General features: G+C 45.1%; 1 protein-coding gene across 1 annotated transcript in view; it reads right to left on the reverse strand.

Annotated features, from left to right (window-relative positions):
- Positions 1 to 25,000, reverse strand: part of cntnap5b (contactin associated protein family member 5b) — a 65,323-nt gene that overhangs the window by 9,504 nt on the left and 30,819 nt on the right. The window contains exons 7-17 of the mRNA XM_042079994.1: positions 22,899 to 23,042; positions 18,383 to 18,647; positions 15,466 to 15,609; positions 14,764 to 14,935; positions 8,647 to 8,753; positions 6,771 to 6,890; positions 4,403 to 4,603; positions 3,256 to 3,412; positions 2,861 to 2,988; positions 2,103 to 2,273; positions 72 to 290 (exon numbers count right to left, since the gene is read on the reverse strand). Coding sequence (XP_041935928.1) covers positions 72 to 290; positions 2,103 to 2,273; positions 2,861 to 2,988; positions 3,256 to 3,412; positions 4,403 to 4,603; positions 6,771 to 6,890; positions 8,647 to 8,753; positions 14,764 to 14,935; positions 15,466 to 15,609; positions 18,383 to 18,647; positions 22,899 to 23,042 — 1,828 coding nt within the window. The remainder of the gene's footprint in view (positions 1 to 71; positions 291 to 2,102; positions 2,274 to 2,860; positions 2,989 to 3,255; positions 3,413 to 4,402; positions 4,604 to 6,770; positions 6,891 to 8,646; positions 8,754 to 14,763; positions 14,936 to 15,465; positions 15,610 to 18,382; positions 18,648 to 22,898; positions 23,043 to 25,000) is intronic.

Below are 25,000 nucleotides of genomic sequence, written 5' to 3' on the forward strand. Positions count from 1 at the left end.
GGGGTTTGGAGGGGGGCTCAGGCGTTTAGGCGGGCACTGACGGGCGGACCGGTGGGCGGGCGGCTGCTTACCCACGAACAGCTGTCCGCTGAGCTGCAGGCGGTAGTGTCCGTCGGCGGGCGCCTCCAGGAAGCGTAAGGGCAGCTGGTCCACCTGGAGCGAGGCCTCCTTGGTGTTGCGCTCGGCGCGCACGTAGTGCCACTGCTTGTCGTTGAGCGGCAGGGGGGACTTGACCGTCAGCACCACGGGCCCGTTGCCCACGTCGAAGGTGAACGTCACGGCGGAGGAGGCTGAGAGAAGAGAGAGAGGGAGAGAGAAAGAGATGAAAGAGGCAAAATGGAGTGAGTAAAAGAGAGAGAGAAAAAAAGCACAGAAGTACTCAGTGCAATGCAGTCTCCCGCTAGCTTTGCTAATGCTGCTAATAGGTTTGGCAATGACAGCTGCTTCAGAGAAAAGGAGAAAAAGAGAGAGAGTGTGTGTGTGTGTTTGTGTGTGTGTGTGTGTGTGTGTGTGCCTGTGAGTGTGTGTGTATAGTGGGTGCATGCCTGTGTGTGTGTGTATGTGTGTGTACTGTACGCGTGTATCTGTGCGTGTGTGTGTGTGTGTGCATTGTCTGCTTTAGAGTGCGGATCGGGCCGCAAATTTCTGTCCGAACCCGGCCCGCGTCCGAACCCGACCCGAGCCCGACGCAGATAATGCCTCAGTTATTCCCATGCTAGTGATTAAACGTTCACGTTTGTGGATAGCCTGTCTTTTTAGCCCATTAAACGGAACAAACAACAAATTGTCTACAGAATCAGATGAGCGTGCACGCACGCAGGTCACACACAGCGCACATTAACACAAGAGGCCCAAGCAAGCATAGCCTAAATAGAATTATTGTCTTACCATTGACGAAAAGTCTTAAAAATGAACTGCAACAGTCGTTGAAACTACAGTGCCTCTGTCACTGATCCATATGCAGCATCGACGTTAATTGGGGCAACTCGAGGAAATCCTCATCCAGTTGAACGAGACGACCTTATAGCCTACCGGTAGCCTATGTCTTTACCACAGTATGCAACGCAAATAATCTTAAAATCTCCTGATAGGCTAACAACTTTTTTAACGTCACCCAAGACTGTGCTTATGTGCATATGTATGTGCATAACCTTTGTTTATGTAGTCGTGAGACGTGACAACGCGTGTGCATTTCAGGCGACATGCCTGAAATGCGTTGTCACAATAAACAAATCTTGCACACAGGAAGAAAGCTATTAGGTATTTTTTACATTTTACTTTATTCTCAAAAAACAAACGTTTGCATCATGTAAAGCAGACCTGTTGGTTACCCAACATAATAAGGAATTTAAATGTAAAGCTTCCAATGCATATCGCCCCCATGTGTCCGAACCCGAACCGAACCCGACTACAATTTCTAAATATTTGTCCGAACCCGTAGCCACACTCTAGTCTGCATGCCTGTGAGTGAGAGATGGAGAGAATGAGGAAAAAAACAGAGAAAAACAGAGGGCCTGTGACTGCATAAACAGTGTAAACAGAGACACATAGAGACAGATGGACGTCTTCCTCCAGTGGGACCATGTCGTTAAAAGTCGCAGTAAACCGATCGGGTTATTGCAACATCAAATGAACAAAACTGATTCTCTCCATTCTCTTTCATCATCAAGTCCCTTTTCCCCAAGTTCCAAAGCAGAAAGGCATAGTTCAACCTCAGTAATACCCACAAAAGCCTCTTTAAGGGGAAAAAGAGGAAGAAAAAAGACAAAAAGACAGCCAGAAGGAAACATCAAAAATCTAGGCCGACGTGAATCAGCAGGGGGTTTGCTGAGTCCTGTCGAGGCGATATGAATGCCGATAAAGAAGCCGGTATCACAGCCTCAAGCCGTAGAGAGGCAGGCAAAAAAAAACAACAACATGTGAGCCTGGTCCAGCATAGCACAATGTGTCTCCGGCAATTACGTGAGGGGATTTCACACACCGAAATGGACTAGCAGCGTTTAGAGAAAGCCCAGGTGCTGGGCAGTGGGCAGTGAGGAATGGACTAGCGCTGTTGAGAGAGAAAGTCCCAGAGGAAGTTAGTTACTGATGGCCGGACTCACTGCTTAGCTCCAGCCGGATGAAGTCGCGGGCACCCTGGTTCTCCAGGAACACGCCGGACGGCGCCGTGGTCTTGAAGTAGAAGGCCAGGTCCGTGCTGAGCTCGGCCTGCAGGGTGGGGAAGTGCAGGTAGGACGACTCCTGGTAGAAGGAGGCTGCGTTCCAGAGGAACCCTGGCCACAAGGGAGAGCAGCGTTATGTACTGCTCACACACACAAATGCACACACACACACGCACGTATGCACAGGCACGCGCACGCACACACACACACACACACACTCACACATGCACACGCACACAAGCACGTATTCATGCACGCACACACACGCACACACACACACATTTTTAATTGCATTTAAATGAGCAGTTCAACACAAGCCGAACAAACATATTACGTTAAGTAGGAAAAGGACCCTTAGGCCTGAGAACTGGGTTGGGTGTTTTAATACCCCAATGAACAACCACAGAGTCATAGAAACCTAAAGAGCCCCTGCAGCTCTAGAGCCAAAGTGATGCTGACTGCGTAGTTGTTCCAAATGACAACCTTGTCAAATCCATCATCAGTTTACTTAAAATGACATGACCCAATAACTAAATCTGTACCCACACACACACATACACACACAAACACTGATGCACACACACACACACACACACACACACACACACACACACACACACACACAAACACACACACACACACTGGCGTTCTCAGTGCAGTCGTGTCAGGCAGACAAATTGGATCAATCACAGACTCACTGTCGCCGTAACACTGCAGTGAGCCGACCATGTAGATGGCTTCTGAGCCGGTCCTGTTCGTGTCGCCAACCACAATCTCTGTCATCGGTAAGTGATCTTTGTAAGATAACATCCCTGTGTCATTCTCCCTGGACAAAAAATGAGTTTACACGGAGTGATCATTCAAAGTTAAACACAATAAAATGCCACTGCTTAGAAAGTCAGCAAATGGAGTTTTGCACTACAATTTTGGATGCATAATGTGCTTGTGTGTGTGTATGTTATGCACATGTGTCTGCTGGGTAGAGCTGTGGTAGAGATAGCATGAATCTATTGCATGCTATCAGTTAGTTGATCAATCAGTCAATCAATCAATCAATCAATCAATCAGTCAAAAATGTTGACCTTTCCCTCACCATGACTGCCTGTCAGCGTCACAGTTGCAGAAGAAGTTCATGTCGATGCAGTTCTCGTCCAGACTGCAGGAGCACTGCTGGACCCCAGGCAAGAAACCCCCCCAGTAGGTGCGCTTCTCCCCAGCCTGGTCCAGCCACCACGCCAAGGGTGTCCCGTCTGCAAGCACCAGAGCAGAGTCAAACAAAAAGCCCCCTATGGACACGACGCACACACACACACACACACACACACCAGAGCCCTTCACACAAAAGAACCCCCCCCCCCCCCCCCATGGACACTTCATTGACTAACACACACACACACACACACACACACACACACACACACACATGCACACAGAGGGGTGGACACTGGTCCTGCGCTACCCAAAGACACATCCCCACACACACCCAAACACACACACCAACACACACCCAAACACACACACATTCACACACCCACACACATACACACAGACACACACACAGCAGGCTTGTGCAAAATTCCAGAATTGAATTGAAACTGGCTCTTAAATTCCAATTCAATTCTTGAATTTCACTGGCATTTCAATTGAAGTAGCAAACAGGAAGCAGAAGTGCAATTCGAATTGTGCACAACCCTGACACACAGAGTAGGATGGACACAGACGGGTTAGTGTTACAGCATTGGTGAAAATGCCACACCATTGACTAGGTTCAGTCTTCCCTCCATCCCCCAGTAATTGCCTTGCTGCAAGCCTCCATTTCCACGGTAAAATCCAATGCATAGCCTGTACACACTCTCTGCAGATGCTCATTGATCGCCATTATGATTTAATTTTCTGCAATTATTTTCCGCCTGCCATGCAGGTCCTTCCACATTATAGTGTAGTTAAGAGATCCAACAGGGATTGGCAGTCTAATGAGACAATTATAGCTTTCTCTTTAGTCAGAGAGTGTAATTCTGTTGACTGACATTCATTCGTACCAGTCTGAATTAGAGGTTTTTATGGATTTTCTTTATGACATTTAAGATACTATGAGCATATCCTCTTTACAGAAAAAGATTATGAATGGCTAAAAAAAAATCATGTCTCTGTCTGTCAATCAATAGTCATCGCCATGGCAATTCAAATTCTTTGAGAATATCAATTAGAATGTCTGAGCAGCAGACTTTCTCAGCTCTCACCCCAGGTGTTGAAGAGGCGGGACTTCCTGCAGCGGTAGCTCACTTCCTGTTGGCAGTGCTCGGAGCGTCCCACCAGGATGCGGAGCTGCTCGGCCGAGGCGCTGTAGTTGAGGCGCGACACGTGCGGGCGCTGCAGGGTCGAGCCGTGCACGCTCACCGGCCGACTGCTGCTGTGGTCCACCACCGTCCACACGCGATCCTCTGCACGGGACAAGGAAAAAAGCCCACTAATGCAACACACACTTTTACAACCTGAATTCTGACAAATTTAGGAGGCTTTGTGACTTTGTGAACTATTCTCAAAAAAAATATACTGTAGGGTTGAAATGATTTGTAAATCATAGCATTCTTTTTTTATTCACATTTTTTTATTCACATTTTCGGAATTCGGGTTGTATTATAATACACAGCACAGTCTGCTGGGACAGCATTTAGTTTTATTATTACACCCCAGACCAGCCCACAAATACAACATTTACTGATATCAAAGTTTTCTTTAAACTGCCTACATGTACACACAAAATCTTTACATTGCCACACAATGTCTGAAACCCGTCACCTAAACAGCAGAAACCAAATCTGCAAAACCACAAGGTCTGTCTCACCAATAGAACATTTACTTTTAAATTCAGCAGATACATCGTATATATTCTTATACTGTATATATATATTCCTAGGTATTGTATTGATGACCTTGGCCTCTGCCACAAGTTAAACCTGTTGCTGTAAGCACCTTTCCTCAACCAGCTCCAGCAGCTCGTGGACCACAGCCACATAATGGTCATTTACCCACACACACAAACACACACACATGCACACACACACATACACCACAGCCAGATACTGGTCATTTACGTCAACGTGTATGCAGCGAATCATCCGGATAATCACAAGCGCACACCGCCAGTGTGTTAACAAGTGTTTTTCACATGAGTGTTTCCATGCATAGATTAGTCTTTAAAAACATCCCATCAGCAGGGGTCTATGATGGAGAGCCAACATGGAGGGAGCCCCTAAGGCTGTTTTTCACCATCCCCAGTAAATACATCACCAGGGGGTGTAGGCAGACTGGGTCTCTCTCTCTCTCTCTCTGCCTCTTCCTCTCTCTCTCTCTCTCTCTTTCTCTCTCTGCCTCTCTCTCTCTCTCTCCCTCTCTCCCTCTCTCCCTGCCTCTCTCTCTCTCTCTCTCTCTCTCTCTCTCTCTCTCTCTCTCTCTCTCCCTGCCTCTCTCTCCCTCTCTCTCCCTGTGTTTACTGTGGCTGCGGACAAATTAAAGAGGCATGGCGCGATTACTGGAGCCTCTGTTTGCCCAAGCCGGCAGTAATTTACATTCCTAATGGCAGCTTTAATTGAGGTCAGTACAAGTCAACTGCGCTCAAGTACATCACAATTCACTGTGGAATCGGGAGTGCTGGATCCTTCCGAAGGACTGATGGGGACGAGAGAGAGAGAGAGAGAGAGAGAGAGAGAGAGAGAAGTAGTGGCAGAGAAAGGACTGGACCACGAGAGAGAGAGAGAGTGATAGAAAACAAAAGAGAATGAGAGAGAGGAAAAGAAGGAGAGAATGTGAGAAAGAGAAAGAGAGGGAGATAGAAATACTAGCCCTCCATCTCTCTCACCATCCCATTTCCAGCACCGTATTTCACAGCCTCTGATCACCCCCCTCCTCCCTCCCCCCCCCCCACACCCCGAGCAGAGAAATGTAACAGTTTAACAAGCCAAGCTCAGATTTCTCCCCAGACAGAGACCCATCTCACTCCATCTTATGGGTGTGGGACAAGCTGCTGAGACACAGGGTCATCAATCTGTGGCCGGACAAGCAAAGTCAGATTAATGAGCCGCCCTCTGTATCCCCCCCACGACACACACACACACACACACACACACACCCCAACCCACATACCCCTGTTCCCTTCTCTAACACCCCCCTCCAAACACATACACACACAAACACACACACATACACACACTGTTGGCAGCCAAACACCTCCTCCTCCAGGGTGAATCTGCCACACACTCTTCGCTCTGCCATAGCTCAGCTGACACGTAAGGTGAAGTAAAGCACAACAAGCAGTCACCCAAAGGAAGCAGGCTGCGCCACTGACAGGAAACAAGATCCAGAGGCCACGACTGGCAGGGGAGCCAGAGCCGAAGGCAGCAGTCTCTGTGTGTGTGTGTGTGTGGGGGGGGGGGCATACATTTGTGTGTGTGTGGGGGGGGGGCATACATTTGTTTGTATGCTTGTATGTGTACAGCATGTGTGTGTGTGTGTGTGTGTGTGTGTGTGTGTGTGTGTGTGTGTGTGTGTGTGTGTGTGTGTGTGCAGATCCGAGCAAAGAGAAGGAAGGTGAGTTGTGGAGATGCTTACCGGTCATGTTGCAGTACACCAGGGTGGACTTGAGTGGACCGCTGCCGTCCGGATCGATGGAGAAATAGCCCGAAGCACTGCCGGTTTGCCTGTGCGCCTCACACGATGGCTCGAAGATCGCTGCCCAGGAGAAGGATAACAAGAGTGTGATACACCATCACAAGAGAACTAGCCTATAAACCCTCACAGTGAGCAGGCTTAGTACAGTAGAGTCTGGAGCACTGATTATGAGGTATCTATCCATAATTACAGAAGACAAGACATGCGCTGCATTGAGAAAGCATAGCATGTAGCAAATACTGAGCAAATAAAGTATTTCCTTCACATTTTTATTTTGTTATGTTGCAGCCTCAAGCTATGTGCTTACATTACTGTAAATATTATCTCACCAATCTGCTACACATAATACCTACATACATAATAATAACAGAAGTCTAAAATCTAAAAAAAGGATTACATTTTTTTTGCCAATAAGACAATAGAAATTTAGCTCAGGTACTTCCCCCAAAAAGTGAAGGGATCTGAATCCTGGTCTGAACACACTGTAACTGAAATCCACACAGCGCTGACGGCCATCTTCAAAACTGTCTCCTAAATGCCAAGTGGACTTGATTCCCGGACAGCGATTACGCCGAAGAGCCCCCTGAGCCTCCGGACTTTGCCTCCTGAAGGACACTGTCCATTAAAGTCCCATCCAGACCACAACACGGCGTAATCCGGAACTAGGACTCAACCCCACTCCATGATAACGCTGATGCGTACTGTGCTGAAACATCAGCAGTAGTCCAATAATAGATTAGGCTGCAGGAGGACACTAGAGGGATGCTCGTCTCCCACTCACTCACCATGGGCACACACACACACACACACACACACACACACACACACACACCCCACCCCACTCGCTCACCATGGATGCACTGCCCTCTCAGCCTCAGATCAGCTAAATGCTGCTTAGCCGCGCAATTTCCCATCCCAGAGCAGAGGTCTTGAACACAAACTAACTGTATTTGCAGACAAATCTATCCATCCCCAGCTGGGGATTTGTTACGTTAACTTTAATGGCCAAGGGGTGGGGGACCAATGGGAGCATTTATCAATGCGATGTGATTTATTAGCACACAGCACAGTTAGACTACTGATATTTCAGACCCATTGTCAGGGACTATTACATTACATTACATTACATTACATTTGGCTGACGCTTTTTTAACCAAAGCGACTAACAACATGGTAAACAGTAAGTTTTAGAACAATTCTCACAATTTTAGGACAGTTTAAAAAAAAACACATTAGAGTACAGTAAGAATAAGTGCGTCGGTGAGTGCTGTATTTTAACAGTTACTTGTCAGTTTAACGGCTGGTGAGTGCTAGGATCAGTAAGACTTGTTGTAAGTGTTGCTATGAGAGTAGATGTTCTCTAAAGAGCTGGGTCTTCAGGAGTTTTTTGAAAGTGGAAAAGGATGTCCCTATAGATTCTCATTTGTACAAACCTGCAGTCAGAAAAAGGGCCGCCGAGACTAACATATTGAACTATTGACATATTGATCCCTTGACCTTTGACCATCCACTATGCTGTTAGAGGATACAGAAGTGGACTGGCAGGTTAACATGGGGGATGCATGTTGCAAACAGGAGAGCATCCTCCTTCAAACCCCTGCAAATTGCCTACTGTCCATCCCATCACATAAGAATTCGTCTGTACACAACAGATCACTGAAGGAAACACGCTAAGCACTCTTCTTTCAAACCATTTGTTCCGGCGCTCACAGGCATGCCATTTTGTCATAGATATGTCCTCAAATAACAGATACTGAGCCTAGTAGAGGGCATTAAGAGAGCTGGGTGGGTACAGGATCGGTCTGGGGTCACTTACAGTTGTGACATGTGGCACCAGTGTATCCTGTTCCAGAGCAGTCGCAGTAGAACGTGCTCCAGGACTGGGAGCACTGACCGTCGTGTTCACAGAAGTTAGGCAGACACCTGCAGTAGAGGAAGAACAGAGGATCAAGATTAACACGTTAATAAGAATGAAAACAATAAAATAAGATTATTACATTAATAAGAATGACAACAAAAGAATGAGATTAACACATTTATAAGAATGAAAAGAATATAATGATGTCACACATCTTCAAAGGTGATACTTTCAAGCTTGGTGATAATGATAAAATACCAAAAAAAAGATATTAAACCCATAATAAATTAAAGTATTTATTAGTAAAGGTGCATTGTAAGGGTGTTGGAGATACATGGAATTATCTTGAGGCAAAAAAGATATTCATCACCTTTGGTTGTGTCACTTATCCACATTATCCACGGCCTCAGAGAGTGTCAAGCAGAAATGACACATCCCCACGTTTCGTGAGACTGACAATTATTTGAATGAATGAATGAATGAATGAATGAATGAATAGACTTTATTGTTATGTCCGGCATGGAAATTGTCTTTGGTCTCACCAATAAAATAGACAGTACATACAATATAGTATAGACATAAATCCATAAAGTGTTCACTGAGACACAACATATCCACAGGATAAATACTTTAAAAACAAGTAGGAGTTGGTTGCACACACACCCATTCTCAGGGTGGAGGGGATGAGTTTTATCGTCTAAAATTAATTGGACTTTCCTGTGTACGGCGGCACCGCCGAGGTCATCTAATGATTTTTGTTGGCGGCCTATAATCTTCCCTGCTGTTTTGACGATTCTAGTCAGCTTGTTTTTTGTTGCACAAGGTTAGATTCCCATACCAAACACAAATATTAAAAACTAGAACACTGTCTGTCAGGCTGACATAAACTTTTTCAAGAATGTCACGACTAATCTCAAACCCTTTTAGTTTTCTGATTAAAAACAGTCTCTGGCTAGCTTTTTTGCATATGCAATCCACATTGTCTGTGAAGCTCAGTTGATCATGTGTTCACAAATACTTATAACAGTTAACGAGTGTTTTTCACATGAGTGTTTCCATGCATAGATTAGTCTTTAAAAACATCCCATCAGCAGGGGTCTATGATGAAGAGCCAACATGGAGGGAGCCCCTAAGGCTCTTTTAACAATTTCCACGTATAACAATTTCCACGGTTTGATTACTTAGTATCAGTGATGTACTGTACAGTAGGTGGGTCTGATTGGTTAATGAGAAGTTCCTTTGTTTTACCAGCATTAATTAGCAATGAACTGAACTTACACCACTGTTCTAGCTGGGAAGCATGTGCAACACAGTCCGAGATATCATCAGTCCTATGAAAAAGACCCACTAGTGCCAAGTCATCTGCATATTCGAATCGTTTGAAATAATCATTGTGTAGAGTCATTTCATTTGTATAAACAGAAATAAGAACAGGAGATAGGATACAGCCTTGTGGGGCCCCTGTGTTTAAAATAACCTCATCAGACAGTATGTCTTTAACAGGCTCATTGTGGGCGATCAGTTAGATAATCCTTGACCCAATGCACCGAGCCTCAATTCACCCCCAGGTCAACAAGCCAGTGCAGGAGTACATACAGTACGTTTGCATTGTATTAAAAGTAGTAATAGGATCCGTGCATATGTGTTAGTGTTTTGTACAGTGACTGGCAACCAAGTTAATTATAGTGAGTGTGGCGTCCTCAGTTCCTCTGTGGGCTTTATAGGCGAACTGTAATGGATCTAGCTGCTGACCTATGGATGAAGTGAGATGTTTACTGACAACCCTCTCCATGCACTTGGCCAGCACAGGGGTCAGGGCTATAGGGCGGAAGTCATTCAGGTCTTTTGAGCCTGGCTTTTTGGTCACTGGCCTGAGAATAGATGCCTTCCAGATATCAGGCACAGTGCAGGTGTGCAATGAGAACTGAAATAATCTAGTCAGCTGCACCGAGCACACTTTTAGAACCCATTCCCGTAGTCCGTCAAGTCCGGGTGCTTTACGGGGATTGATTTGGGAAAGACAGCGACTGACCTCCTCCGACAGCTGAATTGTGGGGTTTTTGGGTATGTTGGCACAGATCGCGTTGCTTTTGTTCTTGCAGCCTGCCATGTCAAATCTCCCATAGAAGTGATTGAGTTCATTTAGATAGGGGAGGTCCATAGAGGTATCCGCTTGTCTTTTAGGCAGTCAACCCATCAGTCCCTCCCATGCTTGTTTGGGATTTTGCACTGGGAGCATGTTTGTGGAAGACAACTACTAAGTCACGCAACCTTCGTGTCAGCTCCTATAGACTCAGGACAATGATTAAGAAATGCACCTCCTTGTGAAATAGGACCGTCAGTACAATCAAAAGATTATTATTTGGTGTTAGGGTAACATTTATGACAAGATTAACGCTTTGAAAATGGTGGGAAATGTGGACTTTTTCCTCAGAAGAATCCTCTCAAATTCTAGCCCATCTGACATTATCACAATGATAGTGTTCTAAATAATCTGAATAAAAAAAGATATACAGCTCTGGAAAAAATTAAGAGACCATTGCGCATTTTTCTGATGTCATCCTACTATTGCTGAGTGATATTCAAATGAGTTGACGGTCATATTCAAATTTGCAGTGGTCTCTTAATTTTGTCACTCAGCAACCGTAGGATGACATCAGAAAAATGTGCAGTGGTCATTTAATTTTTCCAGAGCTGTATATTCTAACAATACCACAACGTTTTTGCTGTAACTATACTTGTACTATATGCTGTCACTATACTTTCATTCCATTCTGTCCTGTCATTGCAATTAAGAGCATAGTTACACTGTGGCATGTAATATTCAATATAAAGTTTTCCTGTTTCAGAATGCTGATGTCATAGTCTGGCACACTGAGAAATAGAAAATCGACATTCTGAGTGGTCTCAGCGATGCTCTCCGGGGTTATTATCGAGCCAGTCCTCACACAGACGTCTCCAAAAAAGGCCCAGGGGATGACAGACGCCTTCGTCTCCCATAAATGGGGCAGGACGCCTGTGTGAGAAATGCTTTTCACCTTCATGGTAAAGTCCACTGCTTCAGAACTCCACATTACCGCTGGGATGTGTACGCCTATTCATGACTTTGCCATAGTGTTATTCGATTATTTCCAGACCATAAAGGCTAATCTTGTTTCCTGGGGGGCATTTGCTCCGACTCTGTGCTACAGTGTTAGCAGGAAAAATAGTCTATTAATTTAGCAATAATAGGATTTGTGGCTTGGCGAAGTACCGCAAAAACCTCAAGAGAGAGTGTTATTCTAATCCAAACCTGCCCACACAGTGAACTGAAGACTGTATGTGACAGCAGCAGAGTGAGAGAAAGCGAGAGAAACAGAGAGAGAGAGAGAAAGAGTGAGAGAGTGAGAAACGGAGATGGAAAAAAGCATCTGTCAAAAAAGTCTGTAATGACAAAAATACCTCACGTCAGTGGCGACAATAATAATCGTGTGAGCGCGCAAAAGAAAAATCTGGCCAGTTGGGCCCCGATTCGCAAGCACAAGGGAGAGTGGTGGGTGAGAGACTATGAGCAAATCTCGTATAAGCGTGTTTTAATGCCTCAGCAAGCTGATAAGGGCTTTAATGGATATCCAATGTGGAATAAAGAGGAAGAAGGCAAGAAAAAAATATTAAATGGATGATCTGACACAGAGTTAAATCCTTAATACAAAAAATGTATATATTTTGCAATCGTAAAATGTCAGCGATAAGACATGCCATTATGCTGAGGCTTTCGCCTGGGTGCGGAAAGTAGATTCTCAGCTAAAAAAAGAGCCATAATGAAAAGAGGAAGGGTGCCGAGGGTGCTAGAGAAGCCGTCTGGAGGGAGAGGCTGGACTCTCTAACGGATGCCACTCTGTGGAGAGAGTACCAGTAGAATGAAATCACTTTCTTTCTCTTCCTCTCTTTATCTCTCTCTCTCTCTCTCTCTCTCTCTCTGCTTCTGTGAACCACTCATCTAAATGCACATTATACACAGGGTGGAAGCACAAAAAAGATCCATCCATTGGACGGGCTGCCTCAGAAACTAAAGACACTAAAGATTACACACTGTACAAATTAACGATACCTACTAATGCTGATAATATCTCTATCTCGCCTAAAAGCTCACTAACATTTAAAAAAATAATTATAGCCACAGACCACTGAGGAGGGTGGACCTGCAGATGCATCACAGAATGTATCAGTCGCCATGTTGACCGTAAAGGAGCTCTCGGACCATACGGATCTTCCATCCAGAGAGCACGTCTAAGACTTTGACATTAAGTTTCCTTTATTATCAGTCAAAAAGAAAAACAACAAGCAATAAAAACAGCTCATATTAACACCCCCCCCCCCCCATACACACTATACACACACACAGAAAAAGAAAAAAACAAGAAAACCCAAGACAAACCAAGTAAAATGATCAAAAAAAAAAAAAAATCAGTCAAGTAAAGATAAAAAATTAATTTAAAAAAAATCAGCAACAATTCACCCTCCTCATTCACCGCACACGCGCCTCAGAAGACAGAGAGCAGACCGCAGAGAGCCAGCGATGGCCGGAGAGAAGCCGGACCACATCAAAACCCCTTCCTGTCAGCGGATGGGTCGCGCTCGAACAGGGCAGCTTGTCGCCCTCAATTCAAAAAATTTTCCCACTGACATCATCACAGCACAGCCCGGACCCTCATCAGCGCAAAGCATCATTGTTCTCATCCACTGGTCAACCCTTCCACGCGCGTCACTCTCGTGTGACCTTAAGCGCTCTTGACACACGGACAACACTTCAAATATGCTTTGACAAGGACACATTGGAGCTGGGATCATGGAAGGCTTCCTAGAACAACTTTATTGTCATTATTCCGTCGCCGTGGCCCTGGCTGCTGTGCTCCACAGCGCGAGGGTGTGCTGCCAAAAAGTGAGTCCCGTGGAATAATTCATCCCCATTCTGGGCCTGCCAGTATCGATTTGCCCCGGTGCCAGAGCGCCGCATTAGACGGAGTGAAGAATGTGTCGCAGGCGTGCCAGCGCCCGGCAGCTGTGATTAGGGCCACGCGCTCGAGAATTCATGGTCTGTTCCTCTCAATGCCAAACGCCACACACACACACACTACCTCCCTCTTCTGATGCATACACACACACATACACACACACACATACACACACACACACATACACACACATACACACAAACACACACACACACACACACACACACACACACACACACACACGGCGTAAGCCCATACGATGGAGCATGCAAGGGCATGAAAAAAAAAGGGGGGGGGGGGGGGGTATGATGGAGGGATTGTCTTGTCTGCTTTACCCATCTATCGTTCAAAATATGCTGCTTTGGGAAAACCTAGAGGAGGGGGTAGTAGACCCACACAGAAAACTATATGTACACAGAAACACACACACACACACACACATACACACACACACACACACACACACACACACATACACACAAACATATGCACATAGCCACACGCATCACACACACATATGCATACAAGTACATACACACACAGTATAACACAGTATATACAAACAAATACACACAACTACAAATCTTACGCATAGACATAGACATAGACATACACATACACATTGCTTATGGCTTATGGACGCTTACACATAAAACAACACAGCGCAGAACTCTACTCTCCCTAAGAGTCTGAGGCTTGAGACCGTTTCTTTGCCTCTGATTAACATCTCTTAATACTCTGCCTGCCTTCCTTTCAAAATCAGCACAGCCTAACAATGCCCAGCATCTGTCCTTGAGAAACAGCATTGCCTTTGAACACTGCCTACATTCCCAGAAAACAGACTCACACTGCACTGATTATATGCATCATTGCTGTGAAATCAATTTTGCAGCAACACGCTGTATCGCTAAGCAACAACCTTGGAAATCTGAGAGCACCACAAAGACTAATTGTACATCTTTCAGTTTATTATCCAGCGGGCTACTCCTCGACACAGGTAACATCCACAGCCGAAACAGCAACAGGGATAGTGAGCGTTCGGCAGGAACACAGTGGCTGATTGAGGGTTTTGAAAGCGTACCTGTCACGGATTCCGCAGAAGTCGAACTGAAGCTGGCTGTGATTACCCACAAGGCCTTGCTGCACGTGAAGCATGTTTACCAGCAGGTTGTTGATGGTAATTGATCGCATGCAGCCTTGAAAGGCCATGGTTGGGTTCCTGCAGTTGTCCCTGGTAGAGGCAGGTGGGCAACCTAGGGAGCAGAGGTCATACATATTTTATTTACCATCATGTTTGTTTGTAAATAAAAACAAGAGATGGAAGAACACCTGCACCACTGCAGTCATGAGTCCCCAGACGGTCATAACAAACAAGTGTACGGAATCCTTGATGCAAATTTAGATGGGCAGTTAATAAGTCAATAAAAATTAAAACAAAAAAGCATGCCATTGTTGAATTCAAGTCCTATTTTATATAGTTTAGCTGGAAGAAACTGTCCTCAGTTGTTCCAATGAGGAGTCCACCCTAAACAGCATTACCCAATGAGGAGTCCACACTAAACAGCATTACCCAATGAGGAGTCCACACTAAACAGCATTACCCAATGACTCCGCTGGGTCGTGGAGCTCCAAGATGGAGATAGGGTCTCCCAATCTGCCTCCCTGCCTGTCTATCTGTCTGTTTCTCTGTCTGTCTATCTGTCTGTCTGTTTCTTTCTCTGTCTGTTTCTCTCTCTGTCCGTCTGTCTGCCTGTCTGTCTTTCTCTCTGTAAATAAACCGTACCTCCAAACAGGATGCTGCTCCCTGGCTGGGCGGGGTCTCGGAGCTCCATGGTGGAGGCGGGGTCGCTGTCCAGCGTGAGGGACACCTGCAGTCCTCTCATGCTGATACTGATGGTGTGCCACTGGCCGTCACTCAGACTCTGGCCTGCTTACACACATTACAAAACAGCTTACAGTACTCACCACAGCAAATCCACAATGTGTGTGTGTGTGTGTGTGTGTGTGTGTGTGTGTGTGTGTGTGTGTGTGTGTGTGTGTGTGTCTTTGTGTACTGTACTGTTTGATGCAGTAGTTTAAGTAATCCAAGACAACTTTCTCTGACAGGAGACACTGAAGTACAATCACACCTATCGTAACACCCCCAATTATCACCACTTTTGTTCGGAAATTCTAAAACAACGATGTTTTTTTAACACTTCAGAATAACATTTGCTAAATGAACCTTACATTTTTCAGTAGCCATAGGTGTGTAGATTTGAACAAAATCTGGTTTGGTTCTTAACGGGAGCATTTACTGCCTGAAATATCCACGCTCAGAGTTACAGTGCTGGCCTGATGGGTCGCCTATTTACGCCGTTTCAACGGCACATGAACGGTTAGACCGAGAATTCTCGTCATGAAATTAAAATTCCACTGGAGCTCCAAGCGGATGTGTACACGCAGCCTTACAACACTGTTTACAGCTCTTCAAGTCACGGTAAAATGTCATTTTTGGTACATAGCTAATTTAGATACACATATTGTGTGGTTGCTTGCGTTTCTTTAGGAATCCGCTGTCTTGGTTTGTATAGAAATGGATATTAAGTGACACATACACGCATGCCGGCGGAAATACGGGACTGACGGTAATAGGGGGATTTCCGATATGTATGTATTTCAGTGTTTATTTTAGACTCAACCACACTAAAACTACCCACTGTCTTAACCTACTACTTTACAAAAAGCCATTGCTACTGTATCTTCAAAATACAAATCTACTTTGGACCTGAAAATAAAATATTTACTAAAGATTGTGTGTGTGTGTGTGTGTGTGTGTGTGTGTGTGTGTGTGTGTGTGTGTGTGTCTCTGAGGCACGGGTGTGAAGACAAACTAATCATGAAAAATAGATCCTGTGACTTTGAAGCCAGGGCAGGGAAAGCCAATCGTTGTTGATCTGACTCTGACTTAACTTTAAGTGGCATTGATGGACAGCCCGGGAGAAATATGCCTAAATGCGTCTGACAGGTACATCAATCCAGGTAAACTTGCCACTGTTTGCCGTGTATGCCCAAGTCGCGCATGAAGGTCTCAGCTTTCACCTCGCCTTGGAGACTGAATGGAGTGCTGAACGCTGGAGACACAACAATCTCGCCCGGTCCCACTCACGCTCACGCTCGCGTGGCAATCTCGCCTCGTCCTGCTCACACACTCACTTGTTTGTGCACTGGAATGAAAGACTGTCGGGCGGGTTTCCATCACCTCTCCTTGACTCATCTGCAGATCTCAAATTGATTTCCTCCGCACAGCAGCGTGCGGGGGCTCTCCGCACAACAGTTGCGATAGCATCATCACCTCCGTGTGGATCTCCGTCACCGAGACCAAGTCCTAAAGGTGCCTATCGCTCGTCTCGCACGCTTGCCCGTACAACACACGTTATACGCTATCTGCCTGTCATACGGAGAAGACAATGTCGCGAAGCTTCGTTAGCATGTGAGCATGAGGAGACAGCATTCAGTGTGTAGTCTCACTACACTTCAACAACATGAAAAGGCATAACAGGCATCCTCAGTCAGAAGACTCCCATTTCCAATGCCAGTCCATGTCAGTCTCCCCCTCCCTGATTTGATTAAATACTGCACTCAAGGCGTCCCTTCATTGGTGCGCTGACAAGCCATGACTAGTGTGCATGAATGGATAACTGATGGCCCTTATGATCTAAATGTCCCTGCAATGCTTACTCTTCAGGAAAGAGAAGGATTGTGACAAGAACATGACTTTGAGTTCTGATTGCCATTTCAGTCGCTAGTCTGAGTCGATGTTTTCATTTGGCTTATTTACTGTATCTACACAAGGTCACTTCCCTGCCTGCCTTCTTTCAGCCCTGAGAACCACCTTGCCACGTTCTTTTTTCTAGGCCAACTGATACACACACACACACACACACACACACACACACACACACACACACACACACACACACACACACACACAAATACACACATACATACACACACACACACACACACATATTTATTCCTACTTCTGTGTATTTACCTGCGGGCCTGTGAGAACAAATATTCACCCTCTCTCTGTCCTGTTTCGTTTTTATCCTCCTGACAAACACACAAGCAAGGTGAACCTTCCACACACCACACACACACAGACAGTCAGTCAGTCAGTCAGTCAGTCAGTCAGTCAGTCAGACAGACAGACAGACAGACAGACAGACAGACAGACAGACAGACAGACACACACACACACACACACACACACACACACACACACACACACACACACACAAGGTGACCCCTTCTCTATGAGCCTTCCATCAGGATCTCTGCACTCTGCATCCTTAGCATTTTACACTCACTTTCTCATTTCTCATTTTCCCCTGCCAGTTGTAGCCAGTCTCTGTCTCTACTCTTGTCCTCACACACACACACACACACACACACACACACACACACACACACACACACACACACACAAAAACCTAAACAAACACACACAAACATAAACAAACACACACGCGCACACACACACACACACACACACACGCACACACACACACACACACACACACACACACAAGGCAAGTGTGTGGCCGAGCCAGGTAAGGGAGGGAGTCTGAGTGTATATGTGTGTATATGTGTGTGTTTGTGTGTGTGTTTGTTTATGTGTGTGTGTGTGTGTGTGTGTGTGTGTGTGTGTTACTCACCTATGGCGATGTCGGACCTCTGCAGGGGCGAGCGGTGGTGCGTGAGGCGCAGCTGTCCGGCGGAGAGCAGCAGCACCAGGCGTTCGGGCGCCCGCGCCAGCGGAGCGGACAGTAGCAGGGCCTCGCGGTTCCACGTGCGGATCTGGAAGCGCACGGACAGCCCCTCGGTCAGCGGCTCCAGAGGCAGCTGCAGGAAGCTGCCGCTCGAGCTCAGGAAGGTGCTGGAAACCAGCTGCGACTCCGAGCACGTAAAGGTCACGTTGCCCTGGACGAACACACAGAAAGAGGAGGAACAAGGGAGGAGAGAAAGAAAAGAAAAAAGAGAGGGAGAGAGAGAAAGGTAAACGGGTGAGAGAGGAGAGAGGTGTTACTGCAGAGCCAAGCGTTTCGCTTCCCAGCACGGAGCAGTCACGAGAGTCCAGGAGAGTGTCCATGGGAAACGGCTAGCAGTTTCCTGAAAAGGTGCCATCAGCTGTTTTATGTTTTTTTGTTTTTCCGACTGAGTCAGCCAAGTGTGTGATTGCAATGAATCTTGCCGCTTGTCGTCGCTCTGTTAGACACTAAAGCCAGAGTGTGTGTGTGTGTGTGTGTGTGTATGTCCACGTCCTCGAGCCGCTTTCAGGCTCAAAGCTAAGCCATAATGATACACATCATTTGAAACAACAGGCTGAAACTGTCACACACCAGAAAGGCTAAACCGAAGTGTTTCTGTGTGCACTTCTTTGTCTTCGTACATGTGTGTGTGTGTGTGTGGGGGGGGGGGGTTGTATATGTGTCTTTGTGTTCCTGTGAGTATGTGTGCCTCTGTAAGTGTGTGTGTGGGGGTGTATGTACAGTATGTGGGTGTGTGTATGTGCATATGCACATGTTGTTCTTTCCTCGTACTGATGCTGAGTCCAACACATACATATTGACAAATCCGAGGCCTGCACATTCTCACACACACACACACACACACTGTACTCACACACACACTCCAGTGGAGATCTCCAGTGATGCGTGGTGTGGACAATTCATTGATTGGCCTCTGAGGGTCACCAAGTGCAGGACCTCTTTCCACACACATGTGTATGACGGCACTGCACACATCACCTGACCGTCACATCCTGAAGTTGACAGAGCCAACTCCCCCAGACCAACAGAGATCCACCAAACATGTTTCAGATGCATGTTTCTGCCCTCAACACCCTCAACAGACCCTGTGCAAACCCTTTTGCCCTCCGACCTCCCCACCACACTCTTCCACGCCTCAGTGAGTGTGTGAGTGTATGTGTGTGTTCATGCCCTCTAACCTCCTCAACTCTCTCTCCCACCTCCTCCAGCGCCTCAGCGAGCATGAGAGCCACTCATCTCAGCGCTCCGCACACCAGCATCAAACTCGATGCCACCATCTTGTTGATTACGATTCAGTTCTTTTTTTTTTTCAGCGCTGCTCAATAAAACCCATTGTTTATCCAGTGCTCTTCAGTTAAACGCACTGATGTGCGTGGCAAGTGACAGCACAATCAAGTCAGTGCCTGTGTGCGGAGTGCTTCATTCTACGGCGGAAGGTAGGGTCATGTGACCACTAAAATGTGAAACATTTACATTACCGTTCAGGGCAAAGTTTCTGCATTAGCGTAAATGATGAGATCTTACCAATTAGGACCAACATTATAGAAACATGTTAAAGTTGTCGGTAACACTTTACTTGATGGGTGAGTTCATGACACATTCATAGCAGCTGTCATAAACTGCACATAAAGCATTCATGACTGTTTCATGAGACATGACTCAACATTCATACCAAACCTTTCATGAATGTGAAAGACAGAACGATGACATCTTGTCAAAATAAAAGTCCAACAATCGCACAGCAGCATTGCCGTTTTTGTTCCAAACCTCTTACCTGATCACGTCACATCTGAGTCAATGGGCTACTCCAGTTCCAAAAAGACAGAACATGGTCAAGCAAAGAATTTTTGTTTCATAAAAATGTATTTGTTTTATGATGTAACCTTCACGGATGATTTCTCATCTTTTGCTACTGGGAATGTCCAACCGTTCCAGGTTACACAAATACAGGTCAGGTGAATGTAGGCTAGTTTACCTCCCAGTGATTACGAATACTTCACAACTTGTATAGTAAAGTGACATTCGATGTAGACTTCATAAGATATTCATGAAATATTTACAAAGGCTGTAGAGAAAAACGGCAATGCTGTCTTTGCGATTGTTGGACTTTTATTTTGACAAGTTGTCGTCGTTCTGTCTTCCACATTCATGAAAGGTTTGGTACGAATGTTGAGTTACTGTATGTCTCATGAAACAGTCATACATGCTTTATGTGCAGTTTATGACAGCTGCTGTGAATGTGTTATGAACTCACCCATCAAGTAAAGTGTTACCAAGTTGTCTAATATCATTGACAATGTTGTGAATTGCATGTGCAAGTCCATGAGACAGGGCATGGAAGCAGTTCCAGCGTTATGGCGTCATTCCAAATTTGGCGTCGTTCCAAATTCCAAGGTCATTGCTAATGCAGGTGAAAACATTTCGGTTGCTCAACCCAGTGTTCTTTTGGGATCACCTCTTCCTCTCACCTTCTTCATCGCCTCACTGAGCATGTGCAGACGCTCTGACCCCGCCCCCCCGCCCCCCTCATTCTCCACCTAGTCTCTGATCATTAGCACCACTTAGCCCCGCTGTCATCACCTCTCATTAGCACGAGACAAAGCGCCCAGGTGAAGAGGCGCACACGCCACTGTTGCTTCTGTTTCCTCACCATGACTAATAGAGACGAGCGACTGCAACCGGCGGAGTGGGAGGACTCCTAATGCATGTGGTTTAAAGATCTTGCAGCGATCAGCAACACACACACACACACACACACACACACACACACACACAAATCAAGTGTCATTTTTAACAATTGTTATAAGCCTCGAATCCACTTGAGACGTGAAATAAATACAGTTTTGTTTAAGGCATGCTAAAGCCGTATGTTTTCTGCTTCCCTGACTTAATGCTTGTATTGCATGTAAACACACAATAAAGCCTGTACTGCTTAAAGTAAACAACCGTGGGCTGTGACGTGTAATTAGCAATTAGGGTAAATAATAATTGAATGTGTACAGTAATATGCTTCTTGAAGGCTCATTTCTGAGCCACTTTACGCAGCCAGCAACCCACCCTGGCTACACTGAGCACTGCACAGGGGGTTTTATGAGCCAATGCACTGAGCAAGTCCCAGGAGAATCCAGAGGCAGAAATACCACTAAATGCACTCGCACTGCACCCCAGTAGCGGGGGAGCCTGGTGATGGGTTCATTTCTATTCTCAGTTCCCCTGTGTGTGTGTGTGTGTGTGTGTGTGTGTGTGTGTGTGTGTGAGAGAGAGAGTGTGTGTGTCTGTCTGTCTGTCTACCTTCTCTGTTCCGCTCCACTCTCCCTCCCCAAATTTACACACTCACACAGACACACAGACGATGAGATGACACACCTCACTGTCACTAATTGGGCAGTGGACTCCCGAGAGCCAATCAGAGAGAGAGAGAGAGAGAAAGAGATAAGACAAGTTGAACAGGGTGTTACTGAGAAAGTGAGAGAGAGGAAGAGAGAGAGAGAGAGAGGAGTCAATTCAGAGAAAACAGGTGGTGACTCAAAAAAAAATCTGAATTCTTGTCTCACTCCATCAGCTACAACACACACACACACACACACACACACACACACACACTCATAGCCAGATGTTAAGATCACTTTTAAAGAATAGGCTTGCAGGGGAAGGGGACTGTTGCTGGATTCGTGTTTTCCAAAGCACACCGTCCAATTTGTGGTGATGTGTTGCACGCCATCTCCATGGCACCCCAGGTGGATGAGACAGCACACACATATCCATCTCAAATTCTCATTTATGCAGGTGCAGCTCTGAGCAACGGCGGGTGCTGGCGAGCATCAGGATGCTTTATGACTGGGAAGGAGGCGTAAAGATGAGAGGGGACTTGAGCAGATAGAGAGAGAGAAGGAGAGAAGGAGAGTCATTTATTTTTTGGAGACACGTAATTGGGAGGGGAAGGTGTACACTCATGTTTGATAATGCATTCATCACAATTTCATTTGTGCCTCTCTCTTTCTCTCACTCTCACTCCCCTCACGTCCTCTCTCCTCTCTCTCTCTTCCTCTTCTCCTCCTCTCCTTTTGTTCTCTCTTTCTCTCTCTCTCTCTCTCTCTCTCTTCTCCTCCTCCTCTCCCTGTCTCTGTCTTTCTCTTTCTTTCTCTCATCTCCTCCTCTCTCTCTCTCTCTTTCTCTCTCACGGTTGGCTGCTGCGGTAGCGGCGTTCGTTGGCAGATTTCCATGCTGGGCCAGGACCCAGTTAGAGGAGTTACTAAATATTCATGTAACTGAAGCAATCTATTATGCAAAAGATGACACAGCCCTGCTAATTCACTTTTTGCCGGAGGTAATGTCTCTTATTTCATCTCCATAACCGCCTCAATCAGACGCTGCGATCAGAATCAAAGCAAAGGAGGCTTACCACGCTGTAGATCTGGGGCTTGCGACGCTTCGCCAGGTCAATGATGTTGACTCCGTTGTAATAGAGGTTCTCGATGCAGCCGTGGAAATTCTTCCTCAGGAACGTCCCAGGTTTGCCAGGCAGGGGGATTCCTCCAAAGCTGAGCTTTGTAAAACAAACACAGGAACACACACATGAAGACATCTCAGAAATATTTGATATATTCAAGCTTTGCACTGGATATTGTTTCTTAACTGGCACTATGCTTAGTCTTTAATCTTCCCACAAGGAAAATAACACCAGCTATAAAAACACCTTTAATGACATCTAATTATAGTACACCTTAGCAAATCTATCAATTAAAGGTGTTTATGTTTCTAGTCCAGTTACTGTAGATTCTCATCTACAATCTTAATCATGTTCTAATCTTAAGTGTATTCAAATATCACATATCACATTACAGTTTTTATCAATTTGATTTAATGCTTCTGTCAACTCTGACATCCCGCTTTCAAAACAATAACACACATGCCTACTGTAAACAGAAGCACTCTAGCCAAAATTGCACATAATGACACAGCACTCTAGCCAAAATGTCACAACCTTAATTTTTGCTATGACAATCAAGCATTCAAAGCATGAATTATTTCTTGCCAAGATGTAATTGTCATTGACAGTAAGCACCGAGACAAGACAAATATATACATTGAACTACAACTTGTCAATTTTTTATTGAAATAGACCTACAGTACACACCTGAACCTGTCAGCTTTTGTACGGCCTTTCTTCACCAAAGAGCCAACAAAGTACTTCTCTTAATGTGCCTTACGCCTTTTTGATCCATGCTTACAAATAGCAACACAGAACAGAAGCGGTGTCTCTAATGGATTATGAATGATTGCTGATTGAAGAATTGTGCAAAGGAGTTTCACACAATGACATTTCAAGTTCATATTTTAGCAAGCGATATCTATTAGCTGTGAATAAATGCTTTCCATTTGTCCAACACAGTTAATCCAATAGAGTTTAGAGTTTTTCTATGAGAGCTGTGTTACAGTTTTTCTTGATTGCTTTGACCTGCTTAAGGAAACTGGGATCCACTTGGTCTTCATTAACACTTTCTATGCACAGCAGAAGTCATCTCATGCGAATGTGTTCACACATTTTCATTGGGTTCACACAGTTCTCACACCCTTTTGCAAAACAGTTAACACAGTTGTCATTCAAAAACCCCAAACTTTATTAGTTTCCCCATGCTAAACAAAAGGAAAACATCTTTTCACAGGTGAGATTCCTTGCACAAGTCTGAAACACTGATACATCTGTGTAAAACTCCTTTGCACAATTCTTCAATTAGCAATCATTCATTATCCATAAGAGATGTCATGTCTGTTCTGTGTTGCTATTTGCAAGTAGGCTATATCTAAGGCATATTTAGAGAAATCATTGTATAGCCTATTTGGTGAAGAAAACAGTACAAAAGGTGTTTACTGTAGGTCTATTTTGATGAAAAATGGCAAGTTGTAGTTCAATTAAATTTGTCTTGTCTAGGTGCTTACAGTAAGTCTTAAATGTCAATGACAGTTACATCTTGGGAGGAATGAATACAGTTATTTTTTATTCAATACATTTAGTCTTTTCTGTTTTTTCTGATACCAGAAAAATGAGAAAGAAATGGAACAGACATAGCAAAAATGCTCAATTTGAGAACTATATTTTGCATTTTGTTGTCCAGTGTGTAATGATTGATTGAAATCACACAGTGATTTGACGACGTGGATGTGTTGTTTGCTTTTGCTGCACGTTTTAAGTGTTTTGAGAGAGTAACAGCCTTTTGCAAGCAAAATGTGTCATTTTGGCCAGAGTGCTTTTGTTCAGACACAGGTGTTAACTGTTTTGAGAATGTGATGTGTGAGAGTTGACGCAAGCATCAAAACGATCAAGAAAAACTGTAAATGTTTTGAAAATGAATAAAAAATGTATGAAACTAATGAAGACTTCTGCTGTGCTAAGAAGGTGAAGATCAAGATCAAGTGGATCCCCGTTTCAAAAGTGCATCTTAACGATGGAGAAAAACTGAAGTACGATGATTGTTTCATATTCTCCCATATCGCATTAGTCAA

Source organism: Alosa sapidissima, chromosome 23 (genome assembly GCF_018492685.1).
Source record: "Alosa sapidissima isolate fAloSap1 chromosome 23, fAloSap1.pri, whole genome shotgun sequence".
NCBI classification, from domain to species: Eukaryota; Metazoa; Chordata; class Actinopteri; order Clupeiformes; family Clupeidae; genus Alosa; species Alosa sapidissima.